Raw genomic sequence first — 24,636 nt, 5'->3', positions numbered from 1 at the left:
TGGAGTTTGGGAAGAGGTAAAAACTACCTGAAAAAGAGTTACAAAATGGTGGACCCAAGCTTCCTTCTGCAAATGAAAAGGTGTAAAATCATATTTTTTTCTGACAGTGCTATCAACTAAAGTGTTTCTATTAAAAAAAGAAATAATAACACGTGCTGCCTGGTCTCTTATTTATTGTCCCTGTAATAAGCAACCCATACCAAAACTTTGTTGATAATATATACAACCTCAGTTGGACCTTTCTAGTTTATAGCACTGCTGGATGGGCTATAAAAGGCCTTTTTTGTTTGTTTGTTTACTGATCCAAGAATCTCAAGAACTGTTCTTAAAACTTTCAGTTTTTCATCTATTAAAATAAGTAGAAAACCTCCACTGTATGGACCTTGACTGCCCAGGAAAGCACTTCATCCCATCTGGTGTGCTTGAGATCAGAGCAGGTGCTTAAGTTGGAATTTCATCAAATTTATAAGAAAGGGCCCCGTCAGACACCCAGAGCTGTAGCTCACTTCCTCTCATCAATGTTACATGCTTGATTTGTTATTTAGAACAAGTTATTAAGTTTTTCTTGGGCATTAAGGGAGAAAACTGGCTGCATGACAAGGATCTAGCTGAAGACTTCTCTCTTCTTTGGTCCAAGTGGGTGTAGCTCTGCTAACTTCAAGGAGGATTTTATCTGCTGGTACCTAATTATTAAATGGTTTGTGTGGTTTTATATGATACAGATTTGGAGTGAGCTTTGAGATTAAGAATTTTTCAATTATGTAACAATGCCCAAAGCAGGAGATGTTCATTTACTGATTTTTTTTAAATCATCAAGTATAAGAGCAAGAACACAGAGATAAATTACTAGATACCTTGAAGACTTTCCATATATTAAAATTATGGAGGTGAAAGGTAGTTTTTAGATAGAACTATGTTAGAAAATAGGTTTGAAACAGAGTGTAAATGTTATACCTCTAAAGCTAAGTAGGCAATCAACATAGATTTCAGGATGCAGTAGTGCTTGTAGAGTCTATATTTTCTGTGTAGTTTGATTTCTGTTGCATGAAGATGCAAGAACTGCATCAGACCAGGGATGGATCTAGCATATTTTCATCTTTGACAGTGGCAGAAGCAAAATTCTGGAGTATAACAAGAGTGGCAAATAAAAAGATATTCCTCTGTTCCCCACCATATACTTTCCCTACTTCTGTCAGCCTTCAGTTTAGCAATTTCCCAAGACAGTGACTGTGTTTGTATCCTTATGTCCAATAGTCATCAAGGAGCTTCTCTTCCATGAATTTGTCTAGCAGCTTTTTGAACCAGTTATTACTTCTGGTCTCCATAACATCCCATGGCAATTAATTCCACAATTTAATCATTCACTACATAAAACCTTACTTCCTTTTGCTGGTTTAAAACGTGCTGCCGGATAATTTCACTAAAGGGCTCTTTGTTTTTATGTGACACATTGTGAATAAGCATTTCTGTTCCATCCATGACTGTACTCACAGCTATTTTAGTCACCTCTTATCTGAATGAATTGTCAGTTTCTCCTTGAACAGCAGTAAAGCCACACCTATGATCCTTCAGAGGTGCTTTTTGCTTCAGTTGGAGTTTCTCCTTATCATAAAAAAAACGCAAACATTGTTCTATTAACAAATTAACAGACGTATAAGCAATGGAAAGAACTAATCTAAAGCGGAATGAGTTTGGGTTTCAGTTTGAGGGTTTTTGAAATGGGTCATTTTGAGCTGTAAGACACATTACAACTATAGTTTTCTATGCTGTACACACAAAGCTGGTTGATGACATTTCTTGGGATGTACATTTTTAAGCCTGACCGAAGAAGGAGGCCCTATATATGTGTATGTAAACTTAACTGGTAGATTAGGGAGGGTGACAAGCTGTCCTCGGGACCGAGATACCATGCACTGCTGTGGATGGGGGAAAAGCCAATGTTTCTGTAAGTCTTCTCCAAGTGAATGCAATCAAACTAACAACAGCCACCTCTGGTTTTGGTCAAAAGAGCACAAGAACAGGATTCTAAATCGTAGGGCTGTAGGAGGGGAAGCAGAGAGAGAGAAGGGCAACCTTGTATGCAACATTGCTGAGGCTGCAGCTGGAATATTGTGCTCAGCTTTGGGCCCCTCACTACAAGAAGGATATTGAGTTACTGGAACACGTTCAGAGAAGTGTAACAAAGCTGGTGAAGGGACCAGAAAGTAAGACTTATTTGGAGCTGCTGAGGGAATTGGAGTTGTTTAATCTGGAGAAGAGGAGGCTGAGGGGAGACCTCATGGCTCTACCTGAAAGGAGGCTGCAGCCACGAGGGTGTTGGTCTCCTCTCTCAGGTGACACACGATAGGATATGAGGAAACGGTCTCAAGTTGCACCGGGGAAGTTTATATCAGGTATCAGGAAGAATTTCTTCATAGAGAGGGTGATTAAGCATTGGAAGGGGCTGCCCAGAGACATGGTGGAGTCCCCATCCCTGGAGGTATTTAAGAGACCTGTGGACGTGGCACTTAGGGACGTGGTTTAGCGACGGGACTTGGTAGGTCAGGTTGATGGTTGGACTTGATGGTCCTGAAGGTCTTTACAGCCTCGATGACTCTGTGATTCCTGAGGAAAGAGGTGGTGGTGAGGGCTGTGACTGCAGCAGTTCGTGGGGTTTAGCAGCCTGGAGTGGGGGAAGGCAGGGTTGTTTTACGATAAATGGGTACGGTGGGGATTTTCATAGCTGAATCCATAAACACCCCATTTCACTGCAAGACTGTACTGAACTGGACCGTACTGCCTCTGGCACAGCCCAGCCTTTACCTGTATCCCTTGATCACCTCCAAGTAAGCATAAAAATATCTGTGGAGAAACATTTCATCCACAGCCCACACTTCATTACAGCAATTACCACACACCACAAAACCACACCCTGCCAGACTGCCCGGCAGAAGCTGCCATCTCTCCAGAAACCCTCGTCATCGTGCCTTTGCATCCAGGCCCTTACTTTACTCTCCTTTCCCCACACACCAGACTGCTGGGGAAAAAATAGCACAGCAACAGCTTTCAACAAAGGATGAGCATCTAGTGGAACAAACGCTGAGAAATGTTCCTACAGAAGCGGTGGCAAGGCAGCAAGGCACAACCATTTCCAAAAAAGCCTGAGTTAAAAGTAGCAACATCACCGAGATTTAATTTCTCTGCTTTTGGGGAATTTATCAGGTGCATGTGTGTGAGCCCATTAACGTGAGCAATACACTTTACGAGGAAGATTTGAGTGTATTGATGCACACGCTTTTAAAATATGTTTCGGTGTTAACACACAAGTCTGGGGGTAAATGAAATACTTCAGCTGGTTAAATCAGCTCGGTCGGGTCGTGCACTTAGCTCGGTTAAATATCCGAGAGCCCAGAAATTGGTTCAGTTTGCCAAGCTTTATTATCGAGCGCAGTGTTTGTAACTCACAGCAGGTTATCAACAGCGGGACTGCATTCAGGAGATACCATGACAGCTGGTATTGATTTCTGGCAGGATTTAGGTCTTTTTTTTTGAATCCTCTATCTCAAGTTGGAAAGATGATTAAATGTGTATGTGCTTTTAAGCAGAAATGTATACATTTATTAATTTTAAGAGGCATTAAAGTAGGCAGAGTTGCATACTGCAGCAAACCACAACCACAAAGAAGGCACGCTCCTTTTTTTTTTTTTCTTTTAAATCAAAGCACTGCCTCCCATCAACGGGAGCAATGAGAAAGGTGAGAAGGAAAGACAATTCCACATCTGCAGAACAGGTTACCTGCAAGTGCTGAAAATCCTGAGCAATCCATTATTTAAGGCAGCGAAATAAAAGAAACATCAAAAAGCTGCTCTTAAACTCCCAGCGTGAAAAAAGAAAACCATGAAACGCTCCACAAACCTTCAGTTGTGCCCATTTTAGCAAAGGCCCTAAGTGTGTAATCCAGTAAAAGATGGGCACTCAGATCAATGCATGTCATGAAGTCACAAGAATGCAGTGCATTCAGTAGTAGCAGCCAAACAGTCGAAAAAAAAAAAAAATAAAATATGATCCAGTTAATGCTGTAAGCAGCATTTTATCTGTGATTTATTATAAAGCTGCTAGGAATTATGCAGAGGGAAAATCTGTGGAGCTTAATGCTTTTATTGATAAGGTGGGGAAAAACACACCAGGAGAAAGAACACGTGTTTAAACGAGTGGCCTAACATTTAAACTTTTGGGGGAGGAATATGGAAATACCAAACATACACATATAATCTCTGGAAACAATTACACTAATTAAAACAATACCGAACATTTGGAGAGAGACATGGTACGGAAAGCACTCCAAAATGATCTCCCCAAAGACACTGATCAAACTGGGTGTGTTCAATTAACAGGAGAAATTAATTGCAAGTCAAAACCCCCGCTGCTGAGAATCACTCAGCCTTTAGCACTCCCCCCAAGCCTGGCCCCAGCGTTTAAATCCTTGGACTGTCAGCAGGAGCTTTTCAGATGAGGCGGTTAATTGGAAAGGCTATTTTCACTACTGGTCTAGTGAAGCCCCAGCTCCAGTGTTTCCAGTAATGAGTTTCATCATCAACAACAAAAAAAATCCATGATTTGAGATGAAGATGGCCTTTTACTTTGCACTGCCCGTCTACCTCAACACCTACATTTCATATTTTTATCTCCCTGCTCTAGGCTAAGCTAAGCCAGACAGAATTAACTCGTGTTGACTCTGAAACGCAGCCATTGCCTAGAAAAGCAGGGATCCAAACCACAGAGCCTTTCGGTTGCTCTCTGCTGTGACCTTCTGGAATTCCAGAAACAGTTCAGGCTGCCAATTACCATCCCGAGCATTCAAATAAAATCATAACGAAGCAGAATTCAAACTGCTTTGAAAGCTTCAGATAGAAAAGAAAAATAATCTCTTTTACAGACAGAGATATGGGATGCTGCTCGCATTTCACAGATGTGGAAACGGGGATCGTGGTTGCACCAGATAGTAAATTCAGTTTCAGTATGTCTAGCACAAGATCAAAAGCACCACAGCTGCATGACGCACTGATGAAGTGCAACCCACTCTGCCAATTCTAATTTTGCACCGGGTGATGCTGCAGCAGGTAGCGTCTGCCCTTCTGCAGGTGGCTGGCAGCCAGCGGGAGGGTGATATCGTGTGATCTGGCTTATTTGGACGTGCTACCGGGTGATTCGGCACGGCACACCAGTGGTATTGACGAACATGGGACCGTAGCCCACGGCTCGGGGCAAAACAATTTGTAAGGGTCAACCACAGAAGCGCTTCGCAGACCTGAGAACGGTTCCCGGTCCTTCCTTCATCCCCGGCTGGTTTCCCACCTATTGGGCAGCTCTGCTGCCCAGCACAACCAATGCAACTTTCATATTAAGACTGAATCCTGAGGATTTACTTTGCAGGTTTGTTCTAAATACTCTCCCTGCTCCCACCCCACTTACAGAGGTCCCATTTCCATCCGTTCCAGGTCCAGCACACTTCTTTCCCCTCAAACCCTCGCTCTGCTCACCAGCTGTGGCCCCTTCTGCCTCACCTCTACCCTCACAGGCTGAGAGACATTTCAGCAGCTACAGAGTTGACACTGCAAATATTTAGGAAAACATTTAGCTTGACAAATGCAAATAATCACAGCGAAGTCAAACAAACCTATGCGTGTGTGCAAGGGCTTCCAGGGTCTAGTATCCAAAAAGTAGGACACTTTTTTATGCTTGCTGCGAGACACTCAGAGACACTACTGAAGATGTGCTACATAACCCACATAAATCAAAGAACACTACTCCTACTGCTTTAAATACCGCTTACTAGAAAAGTATTTTTACTGCAGGTTATTAAGTGCGGACTCTAACGTATGAACGCTCTCTGGAGGTGCTCAAGGTCATGTTGGATGGGGTCCTGGGCAACCTGATCTCGTGAGTGGCATCTCTGCCCACGGCAGGGGGTTGGAACTGGGTGATCTTTAAGGTCCCTTCCAACCCAAACCACTCTCTGATTATTGCAATGAACTATACACATGGATTACTAATTCTGGGAAAAACAAAAAATAATAATAATAAAAAAACAGCTTTCATCAAATGCTTAGCCCAACACAGAGACAGACACAAAAGGTAAAGTAAATACTAGAAAGTAAATGTTAGAAATGTGTTGAAATGCATCCTTGTCCCAGTTTCCGCAGCAGACGCAGTACATGACTGCAACAGAGCACCGCTGTTTGAATTGCAGTTTGGGGACTGCAGTAGGACAAAGCAAGCATTACACTATTACAATAAACTATGTCAAAGGAATTGCAAAGAACAAACTTTAAAAAGTTAAAGAACTCCAAAGCCAGAAAATGCAAGAATTAAGTCTGCCTGCAAAAGTTTTAGTAAGCCCTATGGCATTATACCCACACGAAGGCACAACTACAGTCATATTATTTTCCTCTGTTGTCCTGCATCAGTGATGGTAAGGATTTGACCCAATGTCCATATTATAAGATGAACTACTGGTCTGAAGTGGCTTCACTGGTAGATAGCACGTAAATAAGCTGTATGGAGCTGTTTCAACTAGCATCCATGGTACCAAAATAATGGCCATGGAGGTACCCAGTGTTAACAGAAAGTTTAAAGATGAAGCAAGTTCTCCAGAAATCTATTTGCTATTTGGTGGGAGAGTAAACACTGCACCCATACGGTGTCTTTCACCAGGGGACTGAATGTTGCTGCTGATGGGGCACTTCAGCACACTATATGTGAACTTCGAGATAGATTCACTGGCTTCTACAATTACAGAGTCAGAATAAGTGCAGTGAAAGACTACAAGAGCTCTTTCTACTTTTCCTACCAGCCCAAGAAATGATTTATCAACTTCACTAAAGCCACTTTCATGGTAGCAGACTTCAAAGACATATTCCTGAGCAGCTTCTGTGTAGCAGAAGGCTTTTTTTGAGGAAATGAAGGTCTTAGAATTGTCCTGACTGGCATGCAAAGTTTCAGGACCAAGAAACACCGATACCTTGCACGTATCAAACAGAGCCAGTGCTCTGAAGTCAGCTGGAACAGTAAAGGTCACAGTTACAGATACAGATATCACCGATGGATTTTGCCCTAAAACATGCTGTCATGACAGTGTAGCAAGAAGAAAAAGAAGAGCTAAGTGCTCATTAAGAAAGCATCTGCACCAAACCAGGCTGTTTCTTGAGCCTCTCTCAAGCCCAGTAAGGCCTTAGGAAGCTTCATGTCAAAAATGGTTTCAATGACAGCACCATAAGGGGTGTCCCAGTGCCAATCACCGTGCGTTGGCAGAGTCCTGAACCAACTGAAAAACAACAATCCCGAGGGATTCATTGTCTTCCCAGTACTCAGCCCTTAGAAGATCAAGTGACAACCTGATTTTGAGGCCCAGCCCTGTCTCTTAACAGGCAGCAGGGTCACTGATGACACTAATCTCAGTGCCAGCTACACGAACTGGACGTGGTCACCACGTTAGCTCTGCTGCCACAGCTGTGCCACCAAGGAGCACGGGGGCCAGATAGCACCACATCCCCTGACTGACCTTGTTGTTCCTTCAAAACCCGTGCTGCAGGTGCAGCCACCACTCCTCAACGTGTTTTGCTGGCTTTGTTTGCTTGGTCAAAAGGCACGACTTGGATATAGTGGCAGAGCCTTCTCCAGCAGGATTCAGTGCCAGCACAGCTACGCTGGCAGAGCCTGGGTAACAAAGATGTTATCTGCAAGTCCCTTTCATTTTTCTCAGGCTGAGGAGGATTGCCCAAGTCAGGAGAGCATTATGTGCTAAGTCAAGAAGCTGGAATTCTTCTAAACCGTTTGTGAGTCAAACATAGCCCCTGGACTTTCCCGAGTTTTAAATAGGATTCTTTCCTATCCTGCAATGCTGCTTAGGTCAGTTACAAACTGCACTGAAAGGAATTATTCCTCAGCAGGATTAAAACCTATACACTTGGCCACGAAGATAACAGACCTCAATACTAAGTAATCTGCTCTACATTACTGACAAAGAGAACAAACATCCCCCTACTGCCCCTGCAATGAGCTATCACCAAAAATAAAGTTGTTATATTTATTTTATAAATAAAAAGGAACTATTACCACAAATATAAAATAAATATGAGTAGTTCTTGTATATTTTGTAGAGACAAAACTGGTTTTGTTTAAGGAACACGGGAGCATCCCTCATTGCTGTCAAGGGAAGACTCAACACTTGACGGGAGGTAACAGCACACAGGGCTGAGTGAACCAGGCTTCAACTCCCATGCAAGATGCACACCTATGCCGATTGTATGTACTTTTATAGGCAAAAAACAATGAAGAACGTGTTTAATTCCACTTCGTGTGTTCAGATTATAATTACCATTCATTTCATTTACAAGCTGAGCTCAAGCACTTGTTACTGTGCAGGACTATCAGGAAACATAGAAGACAAGAGCAGCCACTGACACGTTGCTATAAATCACTCACCTGAAACAGCACGGGAAAGCTGGGGCAGGGATAAAACCCAAGCAACAAGAGAAGTTCTAATACTCCCACCTATTTCTTCCAGCTTAACAGCTTCATTTTCAGAGTAGTCTTTCAAGCAGCCTCCTTTCTGTATATCTCTATGAATTCCCAATGTCCCAAGCCCATGCCCTTTACCCTTCTGTCTGCCTCTTCCACCTCTCAGCCATTCTTTCATATGATGCTAAAAACTCTTCTTAAACACAACTCCTATGCTGTTCTTCCACATCACTCAGGCTTAGATTTCAGGCTTCCTCACAGTGCTCAGACTTAGCAAAAGGAAGACAGGATGCAAGCAAGATCGATCTCCATTTGGCAAAGCAGTAACTTACAGCAGGAAGCACCAAGTCACCTTTGCCAGTGTGCCACTACCAAACTCAACGCTTCTCTAATTTGAAGGGAAAAAAGAAAAAAAAAAAAAAAAGGCCAGATCCTCTTTCCTTGACAAATTTAGTGGAGAGATGAGACATGGGGGTGCAGGAGAAGAAAAGAGAGGCACAAATAATGCAATATTAGGAGTGTTAGTTATGTCTTCCTTGCTCTCTAGCTAGAGCTAGAGTATCTTGTGATTCATTTTATTTAGAGAAGCCTGGGGACTTCAGAAAAATTATCCCAGCTCTTTCAGCCCCCCACGAATCTAAATGCTTGAAAAGATGAGAAAGCAATTGGAATCCTTGGCCAACACCCTTTCTAATCTAGAAAGCAGAGTAGGAGACAGAGCAGGCACAATATGCTGGCACTCTGGCCACTCGAGAGTGCTCCCACAGTAGGGGACACTTGAGCTGGCCCAGCCAGCCTGGGTCCCCATCGCTTGGGCCACTCCAATGTATGAAGTCAGCAAGAGGTACTGCAGCTCCGTCAGTCCTCTGGTGCTCTTGCTACATGAAAAATAAGAGTGTTGCCCTGACATTGCATGGAAAGGGCCCAAACATTGGCTAAGTTATTTTGAAAATACTCATTAAAAAAAACTCAAGAAGGCAGCAGCAGTAGGAGTCCAGTCATTCCACAGTTACAAGAAAATCCAGTGGCACAGGGAGTTTCCACAGTCAAAGGGTTTCCCACAGCCTATTGTTGGAACCACTGTGATTGAATTGCTCACTTCTTACTCAACAGGCTGCTGATTCAACCAGAAGGCGATGCCGATAATTTCCACCTTCTGCATTCCATCCACTGCGGCCCAAACCAATAAAAACTCCACGTTTAAGAACACGTAACTGCATCTCGTACTAGTTACTTGTTATTTACAGTACATACTTCTTTTGTACGGTATCTTTCTGCGAGTCATTTAAACGTACACATAATAAAACCATAAATCAGGAATTTTAACTGATGCCATCCTCCTTATCTTGCTAGCTCCCAGCTGGACATGGACTACAAGCAGGTGATTAGGAGGCAAAGCACAGCGTACAACCTACTTTCAGATTCGCTGCTGTCTGAAAAAAAAAAACACACACAGATCAGAAAAAAATGACAGCAGAAACCCTGACAAAATAATCGGATAAAACGTGTTGTCCAGCTTGAGATAAACACTGTTAATACAGCAGACAAAACCCAGTCTGCTTGTGAAATTGAGTGACCTGCTGCAACTTCCCAGGGAAAGCCCTCAGGCAAGGAATTCAGATGGAGCCAGGGAGCAAGCTGGTCGAGGCTATTTTAAACCCAAGCCTTGCTACAGCTACCTCCAGGTGCAGCCCTAAATTCAGCAACGGTGTCTTTGTTTCCCAGAAGCAGATTTGAAGCTGATCTCTGACAGGTAACTGGAGATCCGCTGTGCAGTTCTGGAGGCACAGCGTGCAGCTACCCTCCAGAACAAAGCTTGAGCTGTTGGTTTTTAGGGAACAATTCACATCTTTGTTCTACTGCAGAACCCTATATGCATTTCTTTCTCTTATTCTGAAAGGTTTGCTCAGAATGCAGGCAGTGGAAAGTACAGAAAATTCCCTAGAGTGAGGCAGGGAAAAAAAGATAGGAGAAGCATGGCTTGGGGCTAATAAATTAGTCATTACTGACTTGATAATCCACACAAACCCTTAAATGTGCTCAACATCTTGGAGCTGCGTTTTTAAAGTCTTAGGAATGAAAGAACAGGGAAGGAGCTTGTTTCAGCAAAGCAAGGAGGAGTCTGACACAATCTAAACAAGTTAAATTAGGGAGGGGTAAAAAAAAAAAAAAAAAAAGCAAACCAAGCTTCCAATACTTGCTTTCTTTCCACACAAGTATAGGTGTGCACACAACAGATGCTGCTGAGGCCCGTCCAAAAATCATGACTGTATCACTGCCCTACCTAAGCCCACAAAATTGCCTTTGCTTCAACAAACAGTTAAGCCTATGCTTAACCTAAAGATCATGAGTAAAGGCAACTGATGTAAACAGGATTTGAGCGCTTTGCTAGCTAAGGCACAGACTTCCTCTGTATACTCCTAAAATATGAAGAAAGTGTTTTGCTGATACACAGGAATAATGAAAGAAAAGAATGAATGTTGAAAATTACTTGAAATTCCTATGATATTGTTACAATAATAGCACACCATTTAGTTAATAGCTTATAATCAAAATATAAACCTACCACATGTCACTGAAGTCCAGGTATACACCATTAATCACCGATTATGTGAGCACTACCTTATGCTTTATTAGGGAAACTTTAAAAATCCTGAATATTCCAAAGAAGAGGAAAAAGTTCTGACCTGTCCCATTTCTGAGAAATGTAAACCACGAGTTCTGCAATGATGGTGACATGTCCATTGAATGCATGTTTAAATACTGCATGGGGGACACTGAATATGCTGTCCAACATTTGCTGATGCAGACAGTCTCCAGCTCCTTTTAAACATGCAATATTTAATTATCTGGATGAAGATTTTTCAGCTGAGCATCTGACTCAGGATGATTTTTAAAACTCACTAAAAGAAAACCTGTCAGAACTTCTCAGAATAGAGCTAGTGCAAAAATGCATCGCTTCCTCTCCTTTGTTTTAAAAATAGCAAAACAAAAAAAAAAAAAAGCTGAAATGCTCTAACGCCTTCGTACCTTGAAACACAGATTTTATACCTTGAAGGGAAATCAGGGACATGCATTTGCTTCCTCTAGAGAAATTCCTACAGAATTGATGCTTGAAAGTCTATTTGCAGCTACCAAAAAATAGGTTACTTTTAAAGTTGAGTTCTCTGAGTATGATGGGATGGAATGGGACAGAATGGGATGCGATGGAATCGATTGGAAGGGACCTTCAAAGACCACCTAGTCCCACTGCCTGACCTCTTCAGCACTAACCAAAAGCCAAAGCATATTTATGAGGGCATTATCCCGATGCCTCCTGCACACTGACAGGCATGGGGCATACCCACCTCTCCAGGAAGCCTGCTGCAGTGCAGGACCAACCTCACGTTAACATCATTGTTCCTGATGTCCATTGGAACCTCCCTTGATGAAAATAAAGCCATTGAGTAGCCAGCACTGAAACTGATTCTCTCGATGCATGGATCTGCCATTGCATCCACGTTTTTGATGCCCTGCTTGCTGCTGGCTGGGCAATGCTGGTGAGGGCTGAAGGCCACAACCCCGAGCTGTTGGCGAGGTGAAGCAGCAGCAGGGGCCTGGTGGCCTGGACAAGGCACCCCTGGGGGTTGGTGGGTGGTGAGGGGCACGGGCACAGCATGGGAAGGCCTTTATTAAGGATCAGCAAATCCATGTGGGCTGAAAGACACTGGAAACCAGGTTTCACTAGTTCCTCTCCTACCACAACCACTCGTTTATGCCTGAAATCAGCTGCCCCGCTCCTTACACAGCTCCTGTCTCCCACTGCACGTGAAACCAGTACCATCCGAGACGCCGGTGACCTAACTACATGGTCCTCAAATGTTCCCAAAGCACTGCTCGTCCCGTACTCTGACTGGTGCAAGAGTTTTGGGGAAAGCAGTAACACACAAATGTGCAATTAGGAACTGGATCATGCTGCATGCAGGAAGAAAAATTAATTGTTGTCCTGGCAACTTTGGTATTTCATACCGTTTGATGATCTATTTTTCCCAAATTCTGTTTTTTTAATGTAACATTTGCATCTACTAAAAGGTGGTGTTTAAATAAGGACATGTTTTTGTAACTAACAGAAGGTGACAGTTTACCTGATTTACTGTTTCTTCGATTGCTTCCATATAGTGATTAAGTTCTCTGTCCATTGCAGCGTATTCTAACATGACTTTCTCCATACTGTTAACATCCTCCGCATCATCTGCAAAACAAAATATTTCGTACAGGGATGATCAGCTGTGTTAGTCTCAGGCAGCATTTCTGCTTTACAGATATGAAGACAGGCATTAATGTGAATTTCTTACAACATCTGTAAGGCACAGCAGGTGTTTTCAAGCTCCTCAAACATATACCTCCTTCCTATTTTGCAACTGTAAACCTTGACATTTCTTGGGTAACTTGAACAAACATCTTACTCAGAAGGACACTTCCCTGGTTTCATGTGAACAAGAGAGAGTGTGTGTAATTGCATCTACCAGCACCTAGTCATTAGGCAATCAGGATATTTTCTGCAAAAGTTGTATTTCATGACTCATCATGTTGCCTCAGAAGTACTCAGAAGAAACTGAATTGCCCTCTCAGCACAGTATAGTCCACGGCTATAACCAGACCCCTTTGTCCCCAATAAACACAGCTAGTGCAAAATCAAAACAGAGCCAGCATTTTATAACCCAGGAAGCAATGGAAAACTGAACAGTATTGGTGAATCAGACAGTAACGTTTTAATTGCCAGTGAAAAATCAATGAATAAAGGCCACGTGCTTAGTAATTCACATCCACTTTCATTCTCTGCCGCACTGCTCCTAATTTCACCCCTTTCATCTCTACCTACACCTCTGCTTTCCCATTCTGACCTGCCGTGCATCTCTTCAGCTGGGTGAGGGCTCTTGGTGGGTGCTGCAGGGCTGAACAGGCGGCAGCAGTAACTCCTGCCACAGGGGCACGCACCGCACCAAATGCTGCCACCTGTGGGAGAACTGCCAGCCACAACCCCTAACCCATTCGGGAAATTAAGGTGCTAGGAAACAAGTTTCTACTTCTCCTGCTCCCTTTTATTCCCACTCCGCAGTTTCCAGGTACAGAAAAAACAGCTGGAAGGTGTGAAAGAGCCCCCAGGTTGTCACGCAGCATTATTTGGGGGGCAGTCATTTAACGGAGGGTTCTCCTTTACAAGCAGTGGAAGCGCCCTTAAATTGTGGTATTTTCAGGAAGAAAATCACTGTATAGCTGCTTTTTTTTGTGTGTGTGAATACAGGGAAATGTTTTCCTATTTGGCAAGGCAGCACACTTCTCAAGTTGCTAACCGTGTGAGTGTGCTGGAGCACCAACATCCCTCTCTGCACAGCGCTACCATAAAGCTGTGCGTGGTGTATGAGCAGAACCTGGAGTTGTTGCTGAAACGCATCACACAGGGAGGAGCCGCACACCACACCAATGGATCCAGGAGACAGAAGGAAAAGTGCTAAGGCACATTTACCCCATAAAGGTCCGTAATAAGCCATACTATTTTGTGAACACGGCAACTACAGTCAAAATGTTTCCCGTAAGTCTATCCAGGCTTGGTATGTGTCCATTTTTCTTTAAGCAGATGAATGAATAACGCAGACAGTTTTGGCATCCCCGCATCTTTCTTCTGAATAATCGGCATTTCCCTCTCCCCTTTCCCTTCCCTCCCACCCCGTTTCCATGCCCTATCTGGTAACTGTGACCGTGCTCCTTCCTTCCTGCTAGGAAGCATGTGAATGAAGCGCCTCCTTGGAGGCTGCCACAAACGGCACTCCGTGAATCACAGGAAAGGTTTGTGCAGCAAGTGACTGTCATTCTCCTCCCATGGCCAGAATGAATCACATCCACGGCATAAAGAAACTGCAGCGGCCTAAATCGATTTTATTTTTATTTGTTTTTAGGGGAAGAGAAGTGCATTGTTGAACACCGAGAGAGCTGCATGAACGCCACCTGTCCTGACTTCACAAAAAGTTTTAGGTAAGGAATAATAACGCTTCACCTGATCCCACTGCGCTGGGGAAGCGCGCTCAAATAAAGCACACCGAGCCGGAACAGCTCAGGGAGGAGGGACATGATCTCTAACTATATCCTGCCCCACATCCCTCACGTGCTGACCGTTCCTCCCATCCACCGGCCTGGTTTAAGTCCCGGCGATAGTCACTGCTGTCTCCCTGGGCTTCCGTGCCCATGAGGCTCTTTGTGTTATGTTATACATAATGTGAAAGCTCTGAATGTGTCCGACCCTAACACACAACCAGAGCACACCTTTGAAGGTACGATGGAAATAGAGATGGGTCTGAAGGACTGCCTACAGGCCAGCGACGGCCAGCCCCTATTTGTGCCCCATGACAGATACTGGAGCACGTTTTCCACCTGCAGTTCAAGGTCCTGAGAGCTAAGAGGAGGTCTCCCACGTTGCTCCACTCATCTCCCAACTCCTAAAGGAGACCTAAAAGAAAATTTACATTACAGGGTATCCCATTGGCCTTTACAAAACTATCACAGCCCTACTTTAGACGCTACAATAGCCCTCCTGTGCACGGCTCCTCCGCTCCCACCACACTCTCCTTTCCCCTGGTGAGTTAAGATCACTTCTGCCCCTCCCTGGTTAGGAGCAGAGCAGACCTTGAGCACACGTGGTGAGAAGCCGTGGGTTTCTGTATGGGGATGCGAAGTTTTACAGCTCACCAAGGCAGGGATCCCAGAAGCTTCGACGTTTCCGTACAACAGACACCCCCACAGACTAATGAGCACATCCCAGCTGACCTCACCTTACTGGGGAACAAGAAATTAGGGAAGAAAGACTTACCTCTCTTTCCTAATCACCATCCTGCACCAAATTCCACCAACCCACTAGTTTAATCGCGCTATAATCACAAGAGGAATCCAAATTTATTTCTGACATCAGGCTTCTGGAAGATTGAAATGGCACTGTGTGTTACCCTCTCCACAAACCCCACCGCCACCTTTATTTCAGCCTGGAGAAAGGCGCTGGAGGTTCATGGCAGAGAGAGACTCGAGGCACTCTCCCTCTCCCACCAGACTGGGACCGCGTTATCTGCTGAGTGCCCTCCGACCAGACTCCAGCCAGCTCTCCAAAGCACTCAGACCTTTCCCTCTGCAGGCCAACAGCCCAGCTCAACGCCAAAACCAGCCGCTCTGCGAGTGCTGGATGGGTGCCTCGCTGCTATCTAATCAAAATTTATCCTCATCTTGTTTCTAATCCATATCTAAGGAATGCACTGCGAACCCTCTGCATATGCTTTTGGCTACTGCCACAGAATACCATTGAAGTTGCATGCTGTAGTTAAGTCTCCTTGTTATCTAGGCTAAATACGTTGAGTTTAGTAAGCATTTCTCCACAAGCCTTTACCCTCACCACCCAGAGATTACACATTTTGCAGCGTTACATCTTTTACTCAGAGAAAGCCCAGTTCAAGGCCATAATTTTCATTTTCAAAGGCTCATGTGCTTCATGTTAAAATTGGCTGGCTGAATACCCCCCTCTTCGTAAGAATGAATTCAAGCTCACATGACTCCATGAACGCTCTTTATAATAGCGACGGGGCTACTACTCTGAAAAGTCTCCCTACAAATTGAGTAACAAAACTACACAAAGAGATCAGCAAGAGTTCAATTTCTCATTTCTAATACGAGATCAAACTGATCATGCTCAGGTGCCTCACTGCTGATTCAAATTGTCATCAATCAGGGCAGGGTTACATATCATGAACCCCAAAGTGCTAAAACAGAAGTTAAAGTAATGGGATAGTCAAATCAGTTCTGTTTTAACACTTTCTATATTAACACTCGTCTAAAATGCCCCCCGTTTGCCCCAAACATGCTTTCCTTCTAACATCTGAGTTCATATTTAGTGTTTGGTTCCCAGTATATATCCACAAGTTAGCAAATTTCTAAAGATTTTTCACTGAAAAAAAAAAAAAAAGATTTTTCTCTTTTTCTGTGCAAAAGTTACTAACCACATCATTATTTGCTTATTTATGGTGTAAGAGCTGACCTCCAGCCAAGGCGTACCAATTAAAATAATCATTCACTTCCACAGCAGACTATCTGAAACACAAAGTAGGCTGGAGTATCATGAAATTACAGGCGGGCTCCAAGCCTCCAAGTATAACAGTCCATAAAATGAACAGTTAAGCACGGACAGCGTGGATTAACGTAAATATTAACATTGACATCTTCCTATTACTGGCTAACGAAAACGATTTGCTTCCAATTTTAAGCAAAACAGGACGCTGGGAGTTCTACCTCTTGCACTACATATTAGGTTACTCCTAATTTCCAGGCTGCACGCTGTTTTTTCCATCATTGTACGAGGCAAAAGAGGAATGGGAAACCGTTGCCCACAGATTTTGACAGCGGATTTCAGACTTTTAAAACAGATGCAACACAAACATCTGCCACTCGAGCCAGCAGCAACAGCAGCAGTAGGCAGCTGTCTCCGTATGCACCAGCAGCATGAAAAAACACACACTTGGCCAGCAGGTTTCAAGTTACTGCTGACAGCAGGGGAATACAGGCTCCAGGGCTCCTGGATTTAGTTCCATCTTCTGCGGGAGAATGTGCATGCTCAATTCAGGATACAGCTAAGCATTTTTGTTGGCTTTTTTTTTTTTTTTTTTTTTTTAAGCAAATACATTAAAAAAGAAGTGCAGACTCCCCCTGCCCCATCTCCTTGCCCCCAGTTCTAGTCAACTCAAACCTGTTTGTAATTAAAGTTGGACAACACATCTGGAAAAATAAAGAATAAAAAATAAAGCTATCAGCCTACGCTTTATGAATCTTTACGAATAAATTCACACAAAACATTTGGAGAAGACAGTAGCAAGATGTCCTCCTACTGTCTAGATGCTCAGTGGAGATGGCAGACCTACAGATGAGACCACACAGTGTTAGTTCCCTTCTCTGTCCAGATGTACTTAAACCTCGCCACGGCACTCAGCCCATACAGACCATCAGGAACTTAAACAGGAGGCTGATCGCTTCTCCAGGACTCAGGATAATCCTTCACTTTTCCTCCTCCAGATATATGGACAGCTCCTCAAAAAACTCTCACTGAAAATTTCTTTCTTAGCCTCATCCCCCTGATCTGTAACACATTTATTTATTAGGCTGCAAAAAGAGCAGCCTAGTACAGAAAGTTGTGAACAGAAAGAAATTGGAAGTAATGCAAAGGAACAGCAAAAAGCTGTTTTGTGTCCTGGAATTGAATCTCCTGAATGCAGGTGTCTTCATGTGAAGGCCAGAGAAATGGTTGAAACTGGAATGCCCCAAAATGGCAGGGAAGCCCTCTGGATATGGAACTAACCACTGCAATTAGCAAGAGAAGAACAATTATTGCTGATCAGAGTGCCAACAACCATATGAGGAATGACAATTGGTGGAGTAAAGGGAACTCAGGGCAGTAATTGCAAAACTTCCTTCCATACAACGATCAGAAGCTACTTACAGCTGAAGCCAGTCCTAAAGACGCCTCCAACTTCTCAGGAAATGCCTTAGCAGGGTTGCAGCGTGTTTCGAGCTGGATTTCCTTCGCTGTTTCCTAATGAAGTCATTCCACTCACGCAGAAAGCTTTTGTACAGAGTTACAGGCTGAGTGTGCGACAGTGATTTTACAGACCTGCACCTTCACCTAGATACCAGGACTCTAGGGAAAATGAGGTATGGCTTACAAAGTGAAATGGCATCAGTGACAGAAAGAGAAACCAGCTGTAGGTGGCCCTTCTTGAGCAGGGGTTTGGAGAAGACGACCTCCAGAGGTCCCTTCCACCCTCATCCATTCTGCACTACTCCTCGATAACCAACAACGTTGTCTCTAAACCATCCCTCTGGAAGGTGGATGAAAGCGAGTTCACATCTACAAATAGCAGTGCAAGTCCTCTCAAGGAAAGGGGGAAGTTGAATCTGAGTTTCCAATATTCTAGCAAAGAGAAAGGGGAAAGAAAAGAGATGAGTGTGGGAGAAAGGACTGCTGGAACCTGCCAGGGACAAAGCAGCACAGCAGAACTCTGTTAGCTGATCATGCCCACAGCTCCACCAAAACTATCGCCTGTGAATGGTTCCTAAAACTTCACCTTAATTTCTCTTTGGCTTTTGTTTTTTTAAAAAAAAAAAATCCAGATCACATTACAATACTTCGATTCAGGTCAAACATTTTGCTTCACCACCTGAGTCAGGTCTTCTGAGGTTTTATTTTGCAGAGGAAAGGACAGTGGTTCGCAGTCTGCATTGAAACATTTATTTTATACAGCAACTGAAAGAAAAAAAATAAAATAAACTCTTCAATTATCCAGTTCTCAATGCTTATATTTTATTTTTTTTTTAAAGTCAGATGAGCCAAGAGTGGCTGTTAGATTACAAACTGCTCCTGACAAGAAAACTCCTCTTGTGTTACAAGCCATTTCCCTGTAGGCTATGACTGTCTGAAACGGGAAGACAAGATTCAGTGACTCAGGAGGCTCTTGCCAATCCCATAGAAATGAAACCCGAGTGCTTTATATTGTAGACGGAGTCCGAACTTCAAGACAAATGGACGATGCAGGGTGCCTGCTTTCCGAATGCCCAGTCTGAAACAATTCAAGGGGACGGCATTTTCGGCGAGTGGGTGTCGCACACGTTCTGAAAACAGGAGTCATCTCAGAGTGGGCACGGAGCAGCGGAGGTACCCGGTATTACTAAGCGCTTTTGAAAACAACTTGCTATATTATTCTATAACAAAGTAATCACGAAACTTTTGCTCAACATGAAACTCCCTTAAACTCCACTGCCAGCAGAACTAGGCCAGCAGCGCTTTTGAAAGATCCTTCCTTACAATGCTTGTTTTTCTTAAAGACGATCAGGGGAAGGCTAAAAGTCAGAACGATCCCAGTTCAGATTTGAGAGCTCACCAGATATTTCTGCCACGGTCTCCAAGCAGGCTGCGTGGCAAGGAAGGGCAGCATCTCCAAACACTTGGTGACACTGGGGTGATACCTAGTGAAACGAACAGGGTTCTCACAGAGAGCTGGATTTTGTAAACACTCCAATGTGTGCTGAGAGGTTTTGCTGTATAAAATCCTAAATACAATGTTATTCAACACAAAGACTGGTCGGGCACTGGGACAGGCTCCCCAGGGCAGTGGTCACAGCACCGAGCTGCTGGAGTTCAAGAAGTGTTTGGACAACGCTCTCAGACACAGGGTCTGATTTTTGTGTGGTCCTGTGTGGAGCCAGGAGCTGGACTCGATGATCCTTGTGGGACTCTTCCAACTAGAAATATTCTATGAATCAGTGATTCTCTCCTTAGTAAATTACAAGGACACGGTGACATTAATCTATATTTAACCAACTAACGCCTATTTGGTTCTGCAGAAAGACAGAAATTTAAAGTTAACAAAGTCTAACTAGTAGGCAGGAGCACTGAAAGGAGCATAAAACGTTTACAAGATGCAAGAGTTTGTGAGAGGGGAGAGCTTGACTTGCTTCTACAATCCTGTCTTAGTTTTCTGGTATTACGGTGATGTCCATTCGGGAATACTGTGCTCTGCTCAAATAAGGAGTACATCATCATTCCTCAAAACCATCCATATCCACAGACCCAAGAAGAACAGAAACAGAAATTAATTTGACAGACAAGTAGCAATTAAACACCAAGGTTCATGTACCCTTGGCAACAGAGGCAGTCCCACAGGTCACAGCGCCCATCCTTGCTGCTCCTCCACCGTCCTCCCCTGCTGGGACCATATGACTTTTCACCCCATTACACTATAAATGGGATCAATGAAATAATCTAAGCTAAAAATAGCATTGTCCTCCCAAAAGCAACAAGAAACCCCCAAACAATGGTCCCAGTAACTGGATTTGAAGCGCAGGTATGTTACTAGATGTACCAGCCCACTCGAGGGGGTGGCAAACTGTAGCCGGGTGGAATTGCTGGGGGGGGGGGGGATAACATCCAAAGCCAAATTATTCACCAAGAACAAGGTGAAAGCACCACACCTGTGTTTTCTAAGCAAGCACAAGGTATACGTTATCTCCACACCAGAATCTCAGTTCAATCTCTCATGAAATCAGTAATTTCTAAAATCCCCCTATTTTCCTAGCTATATATATATATATATATATATATACAACCCTCTCTTCTCAGTGGATTTCAACATACGTCGCAATTGAGGCTGAAAACAACGTTCACTCATAATTTTAATGGGAAAGGATTTTCCTATGACTAACAAGCTCCTTGCCTGTGGAGGCGTGGGCATGTCTGCACCACCCAACAGAGCGTGGTTCAGGGCCCCGAGCTGCTGCTGACCCAGCCTGCCTGGAGATGGGAAGCCTGGCAAGGCTTAAACGCAGAGCCCTGCTGTCCTCCTCCTGCCCTCGTCCTCCTCTGGAGATCCGACATTGGCAAGATCAGAATTTTAGGGGGCTAAAATTTCTCTGCATGAAATACTTGCCTCACCAGGAACAGAGAAATCCTCCTTACGGTGCTGTAATTGCTTTTCTTTGATCCCTCAGAGCCCTTTCTAAAAGTGCTACTTAAAGTCTTTTATTCCAGGACTTTTAATGAGAGTTTCCAATTCCCATAAAACGTTCATAAGCTCCTGTACCTATCACCTCCCTCGTAAAGGAATACCAGCAAAATCACGTTGCTCATTTCCAACAGGCTGGGTTTTTGTTTTTTAGGAAGCACAATTTCTTCTGTATGAACACAAGATTTCTGCTTGCACACCACAAGTTCCACAGAGATAATCCCCTCCTTCTTTCTTTACCAGTTAATGCTTCCTGTTGTCAATAACCGATTCTTCTCTTGCTTTAAATTTCATCAACACGTGGAAAATAAATACTTTTGGGTGAAGTGCAAGTCTGTCTTTAATATAAGGCATATTTCTTATTATCTACCAGTAAACAACACTGTTAGGATCCTTACAAAATAAACTTTGCTTCCACTAATGAATCTGTTACAGCTCTCATCTGAGAGAATCTCCTTCAAACTGCATCCTCACCAAACAAAATGCAGCAGTTACTGAGAATTTCCTCCATCTTAAACTGACTTTTGAGGAAACAGGAGGAAAAAAAAACAGCAAAGATAGGAAAATTAACCTTTTTCACCCAAGTCCTTCAAAATTCTCAGACGCATCGTGTCTCTGTAGAGCACTGGAGGCAGCCTAGCTCTGCGACCACGCCAACGAGGCCTCATCAGAGCGCATTAAATCAGATCTAATGTTTCAGTAAATGCAACAATCTTGGTTCTGGGCTCCAGCTACCATAATATTCGAGTCTGCTGCTGATGTATCAGCTTCAAAATCTAATTGCGCCGACTAGACATGCTCCACGTGGCACCACTGAGGCTCGGAGCTGCTCCTTCTCGTGCAAGCAAAGCTCCAGTCAGCAGACTGCACTGGTGCAAGTTAAAGCAGTTGAATACATATCAAATGGGAAAGTAAGACAAAGGAAAGCCCTCACTTCAAGGCAATCCAGCACTGACCTATTTCAACTCGGTTTAATGGCCATAGCTCTTTTACCAAACAAAAGAAACGCAGAGCCCAAGCTCATCTTCCCCAACCAACGGCAGCAGCAGGCAGACACCAACGAACGCTGTTCCAGCACTGAAATTTTAACATTATTGACCTAAAGTGAAACAGCTGGGGGAGGAGAAACGCCAAAATAAGTCTGCTTTTTAAATGTCAAATATTTTGATTAGAGACTTGCAAACATAACTTTTTTTGTTTTTCCCCTCTGAACCCACACAGTCTCCCATTCTAAGGTTTCCTATTTCTGCCTCGACAACCCGTCTCTGCTGACTTCAGAAGCCAGAGAAGAGAAGCAGTGGCCCCAGACAGAGCAAGACTGGTCCTCAGCTAACTAGCCAGGGGACTACACGTACTCCAGCTGCAGCAGCAAGCAGCTCAGGGCAGAACAACTATCCAGTTTTATGCTCAAATTTTTACATGAATTTGGCTGGCAGGCAAGCTGAAGTTCTGTACCACTACGGACAGAGCGGTGATGGATCTCACAGCAGTGCTGACACTGGTCCACATGTGCACTGGAATAAATTAGAGAGAAATTGGTTTTGGAATAGATAGCTAACAATACAAAGGTTTGTTTTTAATATCATAAATATCGATCTGTTAGCATATCAGAAATGGCTCTGTCTTGTAAAGGTTGGAAAAATATAAATTAGTATTCTCTCCAAAGTTAATTCTTTCTTGGAAATGTAGATACTTCCACATGCCTTGGGTATGTTCTAGTTTCTGTTGATAACAGGATGCAAACAAGGTTGGACTATAGCAGCCCAGATAACCAGAGCCTCACGGAAATGAAGGTCAAGTGATGTCTCCCACACTAAACACCTAATTCAGCATGAATCACAGATTGATACGGTGCTCTCGAAGTGCTAACCATGCAGCAGTATCACAGACAGGACTTCCAGAGCCCATAATTCCTCAATACAACTTGGAAAAGAAAAACACACACACAAAAAAAGCACACCCACAACCTAATCCTCTTACACAGACGAGGCAAAGGCAAAGTCTGGTCACAAACTCCAGGCGTAATGAAAACCAGCAATTCATCCTGCCTCTAGCAGGCTTCTTTCGCATAAAATCTCTTCTGTGAATTGGCAGATCTCCCCCTTTTTGGCATGAATCGCTGGTATGTGGCGTTCATTCTGTTGCTTGCATACTGGTAAGTGACAAAGCTAAATCTTTCCATGGCTGGAATTTCATTTTCCACAAACTTCAGACTAGAATTTCTCCTACTATTAGAAGTTGCCGTTTTGTTATCATACAGAAAATGCACATCTCTGTGCAAAAAAAAGAACAGTGCAATTCCATATTGTCCAGGTCTCTCACACACGCACAAGTATTTATGATTTTGAGAGGAAACAGGAATTTGTTTCATAGCTTGAAGTACATTACAGAAGAGGATCTCTCAGCATTTCTTTAGATAACCCTGTTATCTTTGTCCACGGTAGAAAAGAAAGAACTTTGTGGGGCCTTGTGTCATTTAAAGGGGTGGTTTTGAAAAAAAAAAAAAAGAATATAAATTGAGACCGGGTGTGGAAATGTTCTGTAATCAGATACAGGAAGGCTCCCTCTGTTCAGTGCTCAAACTGAACTGGAAAAGTATCACATAGCTATGAGACATTGTGTTAATAAAATAAATTAAATCCAGAACCATATCACTGTGCTCGAGATTTGTGTAGCTGAAATGTACTAGCTCAGAGAATCCCCCCCCCCTTATATTAGTAAACTTTTTAATTTTGTCTAATTTTAACGTGGCTTTCAGTAAAAGTGACTGAGCCAAATCTGTGCACTGAAGTAAGTATCTTCAGTGGAAAAGAAGTCTTCATTTTTAATTAAGAGACTACCTTGAGACATCGGGACAAACTACACACCTCCAACGAAGTATGGATAAAAGATGGATCTAAAAATACTGAAAAAAATACAGAATTTCATTAAGTGATGGCATACCTAATTCACTCAAAAAGCAGCTGTGAATTAGATTCACACCCACAAGTAATAAACTTTAAAAAAAAAATAGTATTGTGAAAATGTCACATTAATCTACCCATACAGAAAAAGTCTACTCACCCACTGCTTACTAAGATGATTAGTAAGGAAATCACAAGTTAAACTTTATTCATCTGCTTAAGAAAAATAGGAAAGAGTTTGCAAGGTTGATTTAACTCACAAGATATTATTGTCACTTGACATTTACATGCAATGTATAATTCCATTCCCACTTACAGTCTGGGGAAAGCCTGTTAAAATACTTCCTTAATGTGTGAACACTTCTTTGAATTGTGTTCTTTTCATCTGCCACCTTCTCCTTCAGCCAGCTGGCTCCTTTTGTTAAGCCTTTTCTCATATGGAAGTTCATTATATGTAATTTATGGAGCAGTTTGAGATTGTCACCTTCTATCGAGCGCTACAGCATATGCCTATTTCAGAACGCTACAGCATTTTTTTTTTTTTTTGATAATGTCAAAAAAGCAAGGAGCTTCACACATTGCTATATCCTGAACAAGCCCAGTGTGTGACTGATCCAAAAGACCACGTATGCCCTCTCATCCAAAAGCGACGCCTGGTCAGGGTGTCCCAG

The 24,636-nt window shown here is 43.2% G+C and overlaps 1 protein-coding gene across 3 annotated transcripts in view; it reads right to left on the bottom strand.

Moving 5' to 3' along the window:
• Positions 1 to 24,636, bottom strand: part of NSMCE2 (NSE2 (MMS21) homolog, SMC5-SMC6 complex SUMO ligase) — a 127,349-nt gene that overhangs the window by 85,518 nt on the left and 17,195 nt on the right. For all 3 annotated transcript variants that reach the window (XM_084282873.1, XM_084282874.1, XM_084282875.1), the window contains one exon: positions 12,624 to 12,730. In XM_084282873.1, coding sequence (XP_084138999.1) covers positions 12,624 to 12,730 — 107 coding nt within the window. The remainder of the gene's footprint in view (positions 1 to 12,623; positions 12,731 to 24,636) is intronic.

The sequence above is a fragment of the Netta rufina genome, assembly GCF_964035555.1.
Source record: "Netta rufina genome assembly, chromosome: 2".
Lineage (NCBI taxonomy): Eukaryota > Metazoa > Chordata > Aves > Anseriformes > Anatidae > Netta > Netta rufina.
Note: the sequence above shows the minus strand (reverse complement) of the source record. Positions and strands in the feature narration are given on the sequence as shown.